This window comes from Argiope bruennichi, chromosome 1 (assembly GCF_947563725.1).
Source record: "Argiope bruennichi chromosome 1, qqArgBrue1.1, whole genome shotgun sequence".
Taxonomy (NCBI): Eukaryota; Metazoa; Arthropoda; class Arachnida; order Araneae; family Araneidae; genus Argiope; species Argiope bruennichi.
In genome coordinates, this window is record NC_079151.1 from 79,198,689 (window position 1) to 79,212,134 (window position 13,446).

Genomic DNA, 13,446 nt, shown 5'->3' on the forward strand with positions numbered 1-13,446 from the left:
AATCCTCTAAAATGAAATATATTACTTCAAGGAGAAGAATGGAAAAGCCTAATAATCTGAAGAGTTCTAAAGTAGACAATTTTTCACATTTGAAATTTATTTATTGTCAATTTTTATTGATTTCGATTGATATCTTCTTCTTAGTCTGAAATAGATTCTCATGCGTAAGATCGGCCTAAATATATATATTTTATGAACATTTTTCGTAACGATTGATTTATCAATAATTATATGATTGGTTAGCATTTCTATTGAAATACTGCTCAGAAGTCAAAGTCATTTTTCTCGCTTTTTAATGACTGTTGAATATTATTGTTAAAAACAAATTCATAAAATTTAATTTTTAGCATACGGAATTTTAGAAGCTATATCTAGACTTTTAAAAGTTAATCTTTAAGTTTGCCTTTCGAATTATTTTCTCAATAGGACATTAAATTGTTGCCTAGGGGAAATTAAAGCTTTCTTCTAAAAATTCAGTGAACTTTATGTATTTAAAATAAATTATGATTATTTATAAAAGTTTCTCAAAATAATAGTAATTAAAAACTAAAAGTAATAAAATTAACGATTCAGGCGCTAAAAACAAATTAATGATTGAAATATTCATTAATGTACTGATAAGGTTAAATTGAAATGTCTATTATAGATCTTCACAACTTAAGCATCATTTTTAGCACAATACATTTCCGCTCTGTTAGGAAAAGCTGAAATACAGGAGAGAAAACTTTCCGCTCGCTCCAAAGTTCCGACTTCACAGTTGGCGACAAATCGCTTTCGAATTGGCGGGTATCTCCCGCTTTCATCAGTGAGAAAAGTATCTCTTTCTTGGCAACCCGCAGAGAGACAAATTGTGCGGTGTTCCAGAGAAGGGTACAGTTTGTCAGACAGCGAGGGCTCAGTGGTAGCGCCCCTGCCACAGTCCGGACGTCCGTCAGAGCTTCGCTACACCGCCCCGACACCAGGTGACATTGACAGATGAGAACGTGTGAGTAGGTGGAGGCATTGCTCCCGCCAATGAGTGGTTGACAAATGTTATTTGAATGGATGGACCAAAACAACTGATGTAAAGAAAGAGAGCAAGAAGTCACTGAGAAAAACTTGGTGTAATTTGTGCGAGTGGAACCACGTGCGCTTCTTTATTTTTTGCGCTCCGTCAAGAAGTTGTAGAACTCAATGGAAAACATTCTTAACAGTCATAAGACAACTTTTTCAATGACAAATTTCAACTAATTGAAATTTAATAAAGTGACATTTCAGAAAACTTAATTGATATATGTGAATTATAAAGCGGAAATTGACATATAACAGATTGGAAACAGAAAAAAATATGACGCATAAGAATACTTATAGATTTCGTGTTAAAGTTGAAAGGATTTATTCTCTCTCCATCATTCAAAAACTGTGTATCTTTAATTTTCTCTTGATGACGCCAACATTATGTAAGTAAAAGGTTTATTTTCTTTGTTAATTTTGTTTCTAAATTTTTAATACAAAAAAAATTGTCAATCTTTACTGTTTAACAAATAATTAATTTAACAATAACTTAACATATTAATTTAAAGAAAGAACGATATTTTTGTACGGTAAATTAAAATTTATTTAATTTATACTGTATTTAATGAATTCTTATATCCAAAATTTCATTTTTTTCTATTTACTGCTATTTCCTATTAAATAACTCTATTTTTACACCACAGTATTTTAGAATTTTAGTAAATACATGTTTTAGAATTGTTGGAAATTTTTCCATTTTAATGGTTTAAATATTTTTGAATGTTTAGAATGAATAAAATTTATAATAAGACAATCGGGAATTGGTTTAAAAGGTATAACTATACTATAAAAAGTATTTAAAATTTTATATTTCAGATAAAAACTATATTTTTTAACATGGATTTTTGTATTGTAGCCAGAAATGTCACAAGTTTTAACATTTTACAGGTAGTAATTAATTAGTGTACTTTTTGAGTTCTTTTTTCCTTTTTCTCTCTAATAACCCAAGAAAATTTTAGTTCGTTTAAAATATTTGCATAAGAATTTACTGATCAAAATTTATGAAATTATTATTATTATTATTATTATTATTTTGCAAAAAACTTTTATCTACTTGTATTAAAACAAGCGAAGTTTTATCAAGGATTTTCGACTTTCTCGTGTGCTTAATAGATATTCGATCTGGTCACCTTTAGCGGTCACCTGATTCCTTGGAATTATTGCTCGTGGTTAATTTTAATTAAATTTCTTAGGCATAATTTTATGGCCATGATTTTTCCGAAAAATATATTTAAGTCTCCAAATACAAAGGCATTAAAACCATGGTAATTTAATACATTTAAATTTTCTCTTGTCATAGTATACATGTGTTAAAAGCAACATTCCCTGGAAATATTGCTTGAGTTTTATTTCAAGGAAATAGTTATACATAATTTTATGTTCAGGATTTTTCGAACAAATATATTAAAACCTCGAGCTAGGAAGACATTAAATGCGCTGTATTTTAATACATTTAAATTTATTTAATTATAGTATGCATGGACCTTCCAAATTGCGACGAACCCCGAGGTATTATATTTCCATTAAAAAGTGTCAGGATAATTTATTTAAAAAGTGGTATTGTAATTTCACTTTCTTATTCCTTACGTAAACATTACTTTGTAGATTCGTCAACGTCTTTCTTCATTTTCAATAAAGGAGGATTAGCTCGTGATAAAATAATGAAAATGGGCTGAAAAAGAGATAAAAGATTTTCAAAATTGCATTCTATAGCTACGATGAATTTCATTGCGATATCAAAATATATCTTTGAAAATTATGCAAACACATATTTTAAAGCATTATAGAAATATAGAAGAAAAGATGAAGAAGAAATACACTGATATCATCAATAAACAATTTTAAAAAAATTCTATTGAAATAAAAAATTATTTATTTTTGTGCTGTTTTAATTAAGGCTGTTATTTCAGAAATACAATAGAATCTTGTGCCGGCGTCCTTGCATAGGGTAGCGCATCTTCCCCGTGATCTGGGCGTCCCGGGTTCGAATTCCGGTTCGGGCATGGCTGTTCCTCATCTGTGTTCTATTTGTGAGGTGTGTGAATGTGCCCCCCCCCCCCCTGTAAAAAGGGGATGTGCAAGTGAATGTGTGAGTTTCGTCTTCATATGAGCTAGAAGTCAGACTTCTGCCCTCGGGTGCTCAGGGGTCTTTACCCTCAGAAGCTACCTCACTCCCTTTCCTTGGTAAAGCAGACACATCATCATCAATAGAATCTTGTCTAATTTTCCATTAATGAAAAATTCAGTTGTAATTTAAAAATTAATAATGATCGCTCCGACGTTTACATTGCCTTCCTCTGAAATTTATATTCATAACGAATTAGGTAGGTTTCGGTCAAAATATATTTCTATTAGAGGACTAGAACAATCCACATACAAATATTATTTCTATTTTCAATAATAATAGCCGGTATCAAAATATAATAAATATAATCGATAATGCGTTTGAATTTTCTCTAGTAGATCGATAGCATTTAAAATTTGTTGTAGATTCAGATCTATTCCGTGATTAGAGTGCAAAACAAATTACATTTACCTACATCGCTGCATTTTTGTGATATCGCATTCATAGACTCAGAAATATACTGACTAGCGAAAGATCAACTCTTAAAGTCTAAAATGTTGGCAATAAAGCTATATGATCTATTTCATCAATTTATCTCTGCGTTGTTGAATTTAAAGCAACACTAAGACTGCTTTGAGACGTATCTTGTAATTTGATACCACAGCTAGATGACGAGGGCGATACCTGAGCTGGGATCTATTCAGACAGATATTTTATCTCAAGGGATCAAATGTGCACCAGAGCCGTTTTTTAGGCAGTTCTTTGATACGAGTTTGATACGAATGGCAGATACGAGTTTGATACGAATGGCTGATACGAGTTTCGAATTTGGAGCCTTTTGGCCCCAATTCTTGCACCGTTGGAGCCAAATTATTGCAAATTATCATGTTCACAGAGACTTGGAAAACGAAATAACTATAATTGGAAACACTTTGCCCAAAATTTTGCAGAAATCTTCAAATTCATGGGAAGACAATACATAAAATTTTATTTGCTTGTCCTAATGCCTTCTCAAATTATCATTCTACTTGAGAAATAGAAAGAGTTCCAATAGTGTATTGCTGACTGGATAGGTCTAATACTGGATTATCAAAACTTCGCCAGCTTCCAGATTACAATTACCATTTTTACAGCAAAGCGAAATTTGTACGAAAAAACAAAATAAAAAAAGAAATGTTCAAACTAGTTTTTAAATTATTTATTTATTTTAGTTTGCAACATTGTTCCGAGATAACATTTCTCTCTTTTTTTGTATTTCTTTGTAAGTTTTCTAAAACATTTCTTTATCAAATTTTATTCTCAAAGATTTTCTGATTTTTAAACTGACTTTTTTTACTTACAAATAGAAAATAGGAATTTTAATATACATCATCTTTATGTTGGGAATTTATGTTATAAATTAATTTCATGATTTTCATTTATATCTTAAAAATCGATTTACCGTTAAAAGTTAGCATACGATTTAGCTATAACATTTACTGAACGTTAAAAATGTATCCTTTGAATAAGCGGGGCTCACTAAATATAAAAGTATTTCTGAAAATCATATATGTTGCAATATATAATTTATGATTTATTTATTAATTATATTTTTCATTTGATGTACGCAATATTATTTAATATACAGTTATTTAATACAATAAATGTCTAAGACAATAATTCCTTTTTTAAAAATACCGGCCTGTAAACATTTTTTCAGTCTATGAGAAAAGACTATGGTGGGGTGCTTTTACATATAAGTTCCTTTATATATAATTAATGTGTGCTTCTTAAGATATAAACTATATGATTCTTAATGTAAAATTGTATTACTCTAAAATTGTCGCTCTACGCTGTTGTTTGCTCAAACCTTTGCTGAAAATCTAAGTTGTTTACAAAAATAATCTAAGAATTTGAGAAATTTTCAGGCAGTGTATACTTCTATTACCATAAAATTCAAGGAATGCATTGTAATACTAAGCCTAGGAAATAAGTTTAATGTTTCATTAAAAATTATTAGAAATATGATGAGGTTTGAAACATCGCTTTGATATAAAATGAAATTTCCAAAGGTTTTTAACAAAGTTTATTCCTGCTAAAATGATTTTTTTATAACTAACAAATTTTAACAGTTATTAAAAAATGAATTAGTTAGTTTGTCATTAACGTTAGTTTACATATTAGTTTGTAATTATTTTACATTAATTTCTCATTAAGATTTGTTAAATATGATTTAATTCGTCTATTTATTAATAATAATTAATAATAATATTAAGACATGTATTTCTTATTATTAATAATAATTAATAATAAGAAATACATGTCTTAAGAAATGTTGATCTGTTAGGGCAATTTCGAGTCCATAATCGTGTTCTGTTTCTAGCATTAATTAACATGTCCTGCAATTTAGTTACCACTTTTGACTAATAATTTTAGGAAAATACTCCTATTTTAGTATCAACGTTTCAAATTAATCATTTGCGATCTCATTTGAAGAAGAAAACATGCTTTAAAAAATCAAAAATGATTTAAAACATGCAATTTGATTACATTTGATTATTTGAGAGATTTTCTCCAAAAATGAAATAACTTCAATTAAATTTCCTAACGAATCCTTCAAGAATATTTTTAAGAAAAAAAATAAATTTCATTTAATTTTTTTTAAATAATGAAAATGTCCTAAACCCATCTAAGAAATCATCTTACGCATATTTTTGTTCCTTTATCTACGGTATTTAATATGTTTTTGAAGGAAACATTTTCGATTGTGAAAAACTTTCAGCATCCATTCTAACAATTTATTCTTATAAATTTATTTTAACAATTTATGTCGAATATTCTGAAATGCCCGTTAACAATTTATGCCACATAAATTTATCAAATATTTAGTTCTGAATTTTATTATTTGGAATACGAAAAGGATTTAATTCTCAAAATATTTTATTACGACAATAATTAAGTTTTTTAGCAAAAATATCAATATATTTATGCTGTACGGAAACTAATGGATGAAATTAAATAATATACTCATTTGGATTAAAAACCTTTACAAATTAAAAAAAAATCATGACATATAGTAAGTACTTAATTTTAAACCTTACCTTAGAGAAAATTCTAGATGAAAGGGGGAATTGTAAAAGAATAAAATATAAATAGGGAAGAAATTCTATTTATAATTAATGCTTCCGAATATAGCAGAAATTCTGAAATTAATCGATGGAATACAAAAAAAAAATCTTAAGAAGTTCAGACTAATTCTAAATTCCATGAAGATTAAAATAACGTAAATAAACAATACGTTTTTTCAATTATTTATAAATTAAGAATGTTTATAAATATTCAAAATTGACGAAAAGACTTTTAATTTTCTTTATATAAATAATTATTTTTGATTGCAAACAATTAGAAAAATACAACAACAGATATTTGATTCCAGAACACAGATACGAGGTATCTTATTTTACGGTCATAGTGGCAAAGATAAGTAGTTACAGAGCTATTCATCGGATTTGTTGCTATTCCGCTGTTGAAGATAAAGACAGAAATAAAAGTTTCTCATCTGAAGACCAATAGATTGACTTCTGTCTTGATTAGATACAAAAATGTGCTCACGATTCTTTCATTCTTATATTCAGTGGTTTGCCGAAGTGCTGTCCATTAAGAAAAATAATCACAGCAATCAGAAATAAGAAAAATAATTACAGCAATCAATCAAAAACTCACAAATTTCTAGCACTATTTTGTGCACATAAAAGAAATATCTGAAGTAACTTGGAAAAAAATAAATTGAAAGAAATTCTCTTCTTTCTGAATTTAACAATTTTTTTCTGTCATTTCGAAAGTATTTAAATTGAAATTTATTATAGCACCTCCATCTGTATCTCAGTATTTGCTAATAATAAAAGTTATTATGCTTGTGTGTTTGTAGGCGCTCTATAGGATAGATTCTTAGAACTAGAGCTACCAATTTAGTACATATATACTTTGGAAGGTGAAACTGTCGATATTGGAGAGTCTTTAAACATTTTTATTAGAATTTTATTATTGCACTCTTCAGTAATAACTTTTGAATATGTTGAAGAGTATAAACAATTTTTTACATGATAGTAAAATTAATATATATATATATATATATATATATATATATATATATATATATATATATATATATATATATATATATATATATATATATATATATATATATATATATATATATATATATATCTTTTTAATGTTATCCATTTTATTGTTGTGCAAAATTTTTCTAAATTTCGATAATGTTTTTTTAAAAAAAGCATTTTTTCCCTTATGTTCAACAATAGATTATATTTTTGAGGTGACATACCCATTCATTTGAATTGGTTCATCACATATTCAATTACATGCTTTTCTTCTATAATTGAAATTTATAAAAAGAAAGGATGTGTTTGATGTCTGTGCAGTTTGCCTTCAGAATTAGAAAAAATATATTTCAGAACAAGAAATTACGTTTTTAAGCTATAAGTTGCCATGAAATTTGATTCTAATAGGATAGTTCATATACACAATGATTCGAACAAACTTAAAGCTTTTAAAATAATATGATTTTGATGTCCATCACTATCTGATATTTAAAAATATACTTTCATGAGAGAATCATGATTATTATTTTATGTATGAGAATTATAAACCAACTGTTCGCCAAAAAAAATTATACATATAAAAAAAGGATTTTTTTTTTTTTGCGTAGATGTGAAAACAAAGCTTTTAGATTATTGATTGTTTAGAAGACTTTAGACAGAAGAAATTTGAATAATTGACAGAAAACAGACATAATTTAGACAGAAAACAAAATAATTTAAAAGAAAATAGCTAAAAAGATTGCTTTTCATTTTAATGAAAAAGCTTGCATTAATAAGAAAAATGACAAGTATCATAGATTTCATAACTAAACACGCGATTAAGTTTTTTCACGAATGGTTATTGCAATATTTTACAATTGAAAATCTGAAATATAAAACAAAGAATTATTCCTTTGGAACATTTGGAAAATAACATATATGATCGAAAAGTATACATTAAATTTTTAATGTCTTGTCTTGCCTTTTTAATGCCTTGACATTTTCTATATATCAGTTCACAAAAGATATCTAATATAGAATTTACTTCTTGATACTTAATTAGTGAAATGAAAAAAAAATATTTTATTTAAGACGTGCATGCTGACAATATGAGAATTAAAGAGATATGACAATAAAATTTTGCCTTTTGTTATCTTGTTTACAAAGAATCTACAGATTTTAAAAATAAACAATAAAATAAATAATGCACTTTCATTGGAATCAGAAAATCAACAGAAAATCTTTATATGTCTAAAAACATTTTTAAATGACAGAAACTGTCAACTAAAAAATGGAAGATTTTACTTGATTCATATTATTTGCTGCATTACTTACAAATTTAAAAATGAAAGCTATAATCATATTTACTTTTGAATAAAATTCATCCAAAATGTGTACGTTACTGTAAAGAATGTAAAAGATGTATGCTGCTGTAAAAAGAGAAAATCTCTACAACAGAACACAAGATATACATTTCATCTCATATGATATAATTTTAAAAGGTTTTACTCCTTGGGTGCGTATTATTTTATGTAGTGATTTCCCAGTATAGCAATAATTATTTTCTCCATGCATAAATAAATAATGAAAAATTATTCTTTTAAGAATCGATTTATAAAGAATATTTAAATAATCATAATAAGAATGACAAAATTGAATTTTTGTGCCTTATTTTATAAAGATTTATTATTTTTAAGGACCATTTAATTAATGAAATTTTTAGAATATCATAAATTATTGCATTAAGCTAACTTTTTTGAAACGATGTCACGATGGGTAACTATAATACAGTATGTAACACACAGATATTTACATGCTTTTATTTATTGAAAATATTTAAAATATGAAGAATACTTTCATTCCGTAAACATCAGTTTCGATTACTAAATGCAAAAAATAGTAATATAGCATCCCTTCAGAAAATTTGTAAGACGAACTAGTACATTTCCAAGAATTTTTTTTTTCTTTACATTCAAGGAAACCTGAAAGAAAATACTTCCCAGATTTTGATTTTCCTCCCCGTTTCATTTTTAAAAGAAACTTTCTCTTTTCTGATCTTCAAAAGGAATGAGAAAAACAAGCGCTTTTGAATGAAAGAAAATTTCAATGATTTTCTCATTAGACTGTCATTAAAATGAGTGGAAACCTAAATGAATCTAATGAAAATAAAGATAACATTTTTTTTTTTTTTGAAAAAGCACTATCTTTTTTCTTAATTTTTGGTATTAATCTTTCATAATAATTGGTGGTCATAGGTTTTTTTAATTATAATAAATCAATGGGTTTTGTACTACTCTTTTCATTGTACAACAATTTTTTTAATTCAGATAAAAAATATAAGAATGTAATTCCCAAATCAATTTACATTTTACAAAATATTCATAACAATAGATAATGAATTTGAAATTTTATGATTTTGCTTCATTTTTCTTCTGATTAAAATGAAAATTTTAATAATGTGTAGTAAATATGTATTTTAAAGTTGATGAAATTGCGAAGTATTGTCTAAATATTTCTATTATACAATAACACTGAAAGTTTTATGAAAGTAATTAACTATAAATTTCCATGAATAAATGCATATTAAAGTAGATGAAATTGAAGTAGCAAAATAGAATATATAATGTAGAAATAAATTGTACCGTTTAATATATAAAAATTCTTAATCATTCCGTATTGAAATGTATATTTATTATTATTTAAATTTAATGGAAATAATTTTCTAAATTTTATAGTTTGCTTTTATTTCTAGTATTTTCATTTTGTAAAATTTAAATTTTCTTGATTTATTCATATTTTATCATAAACGATTTTGCTTATATGAAAACATGTATAATTATATTGAAGTAAATCCTATTTAATTCTGAATATTTAATGATTGAATAAGTTCATTAACTTGGATATATTATAAAAATTAAACATGATAAGGAAATATTTTTCACAAATATATATATGCTGCTAATAACTATTTCACATAATAGAAATGATTGTATGATATTGAAATGCTTAAAAAGTGTAAAGAAAACGCTTTTACTAAATCCAATCCTTTTGAAATCCACATTTTTGTTCTAATTTAACCAATTTCTCTGGTTTTATATATATAAACATTTTGCATTAATATTTTAAATGATATAAAATTTCATACATATTTTAGGAAAACACTGTGAAAGAATTTACCGATATTTCATATTTCAGTGTTTACAACAATTGCACTTAGATATTTAAAAGAATATTTTCCCAACTTTATTATAATTGTGAATAAATATTAAATCTATCAAAAGTTATGGCATTAGGAATGATTAAATGAGAATATACATTTTTATATATTTCTTAAAGTACAATATATTTTAATATTTGAAAACTGATCTAAACTTATATTATATTATATTTATTTATTTTTTATTAATACGCAGATAATTAAAATCTTTAAAAATATTTTTTGGATATTATCTTATTCAGGATTGCAATTTATACATTACTCAACAAATTACTGTTATGTTTACATAAATGTATCTTTTACCATTTTCGAAAAATGATTTATAGCAATAGTTTTCATATTATAAAATATATTTTTGAGCATAATATTTTCAACTAAAATGTGATCATTTTCCTTCTTTATTGTATTGCCATATATTATTAGAATTATTCATAAATATCTGAAGTTCTCATGTTTCACCATTTTCAATGATTTTGATTATTTTTAAAGAAAAAATCAAATAATTTCATTTTGATAGTTATTATAATATATAATTTCAGCCAAGAGTTGTTATTTCAGCATTGCATAATGTATAACACTAAAGTAAGGATTTAAAAATGCTATAATAAGATTTTCTATATCATATTTTAGCACACGCAAAAGATTTGGTGATTTACATTAATTCGGTATATTTCATTAATTTCATAGCAAGAAATAAATGTTACTAGTAAATATTTTGAAATTTCATTATAAAAATTATATAATAAATATATTGTGAGGATTTCCAGGGCATTAGCTCAGAAACTGAGAAAATTTTATTTTGAATGCCTATTGTAATCTTAAATGGTCTTTAAAACTATAAACAAAACTTATTGGGTATATTATCCTTGAAATTTCGGAATAATAATGATCTGTAAGATAAGAAAAGCTGTTAGAGTTCTGGTTACCAAATGTTTTGAAAAAAAAAAAAAAAGGTATGAAGATAGGATTTGATCTGGAAATAGAACAGTATATAGCAATCACCATGGCAATATTTAAGGTTCATCACTAATAATAATAAAACTAGATGCTTGTCTGCGACTGTGTTGCTGTTAGTGGTGAAATGAAATTCAAACCGTTTTTCTTGTTTACAAACGGATCTAAATGCCTACATAGAGAATTATTTGACTCAATTAGAGTAGCTCATATAGATATAAAATACAACTGGTGCAGTGCTAATAAAGAAACCCAGTTAAATATTTTTCAAAATCGGAAATTTAAAAATTCTTCAATACGGGGACTATAAAAAATAATTTTAAGTGAAATTAAATAAAATCAGTATTCCCAGGGATATCTAACTAACATATAATTTAATTTATTTCAGTTTTCTCTCTTTTGTAGCAAATACTATGAAAAGTGAAGTGAAGCTTGTTACTACCCCTTTCGAATTTCATAAAGCTACATATGTCCAATGAGAATGAAAACTAGTTGTTTCAAAATAAGAATTGTTTATTTATAATATATCTAAGGACCAATTAGGCAGGAAACGTTATATAAATATCGGCCTTTACGTATCATTTAACATCGTAATTTCTTTCCCCTACAGCAAAAGGCTATTATTAAAGTTGCTCAAATAATCGTGGAGATATTTTATTTCTATCTGATGCTTTTGTGCAAATAATATATTTTTTTCACTGCAAGTATCTCTCTCTTCAATCGTATTGTTTTTGATAAAGGATCTTTTTCCTTTAATAGCCTCGGAAAACACTATCTTTGATGTGTGATTTTTATGAGTCTTGTTTTACAAATAAAATAAAATTATTTTTGTATGTGAACTACATTTTGTATAGGAAATGTTAAAAAACTCAATTTTTTCATTTAACTCTTGGAAAAGGAGAAAATATCACTGTTCTGAAATTTCAATGTTCATAAAATACATTTCTAATGAACATATTTTGATGCTTTTAAAATATAAATAATTATTTATTAATATATTTGCTAAAATATTTTCTTACTAATTCTTTCTTAAATTAAATAACTCATACAAAATAAAATCATGTTGGTCAATCAATGCTTATAAAATTCAAAAAACAGATCATTTGAATCTAACATAATTGTTTAGCTTTATATTCTTGATAGGTTTTTGAGAACTCATCTATAATAAAACTTTAAAGAATAGAAATATCTAAAATTTTTAATCTATATTATATTTCTGTTGAAAAATAAGTTTTATACTACAATAACAAACAGAAATAAATATGCGTTTAAGTTTGTAAATAAGACACAAATGGCATCTAACATTCTTGAAGGCGATAGTCGTCCGGCACCAGTAATCAAAGCAACCAACAAAATTATGTTAAAATTTTTAATGTCTATAGCATTTTCAAACAAGCAATACTATTAAAAGAGAGCCTCAAAAGTTTTGTCAGAAATCCTGACACAATTTTAACAACCATTTGCAATAGTCTATTGCCATTGAGATTCTATTTCTCATGCAAACGCATATTTGATGCATGTCAGAAGTTCCCGGAATGTGAAACGATGTAAGTTAGTCAAAAATTAACGATTCGATTAAAGAAGATGTGACACTCTTCTTAAAATATTCATAATAATACTGTATAACTCCTCTAGAAAGTGTTTGTAAAATTGTCCATGTCATTTTTGTTTGTTTACATGCATGATCGCATTATATTGGCTTCATCTTAAATTATTGTATGTCCGGTATTTATTGAGAGTTAGAATATTACTCACTCAGAAATTCCATTAAAAGTCAAATACAAAATATTAAAATGTTTTGTATTTGTAATTTTAGCAAATATCACATTTTCTGCTACTGAAGCTATTTAATTTACTTTTGAGAGATATACCACCTTTAGAATTAGATGATCCTTCCACAGCTATAGTTATTAGATAATACAGATGTAACAATCTAATCAGGTTGAAGGTTGGAATCATTGGCAGGAATTTTGATGATTTATTGCATGTGTTCCATAAAATACCTGGCTGGATATCCGCATAAATATATATTAAATACAAAGAAGATATTCTAAGAAGGAGTGAATTTAAAATTC

General features: G+C 26.0%; 1 protein-coding gene across 2 annotated transcripts in view; it reads left to right on the forward strand.

Moving 5' to 3' along the window:
- Positions 1–875: 875 nt before the first annotated feature.
- Positions 876–13,446, forward strand: part of LOC129981047 (cell adhesion molecule Dscam2-like) — a 268,212-nt gene continuing 255,641 nt past the window's right edge. For both annotated transcript variants that reach the window (XM_056091664.1, XM_056091674.1), the window contains exon 1: positions 876–1,439. In XM_056091664.1, coding sequence (XP_055947639.1) covers positions 1,328–1,439 — 112 coding nt within the window. In that variant the 5' untranslated portion in view covers positions 876–1,327. The remainder of the gene's footprint in view (positions 1,440–13,446) is intronic.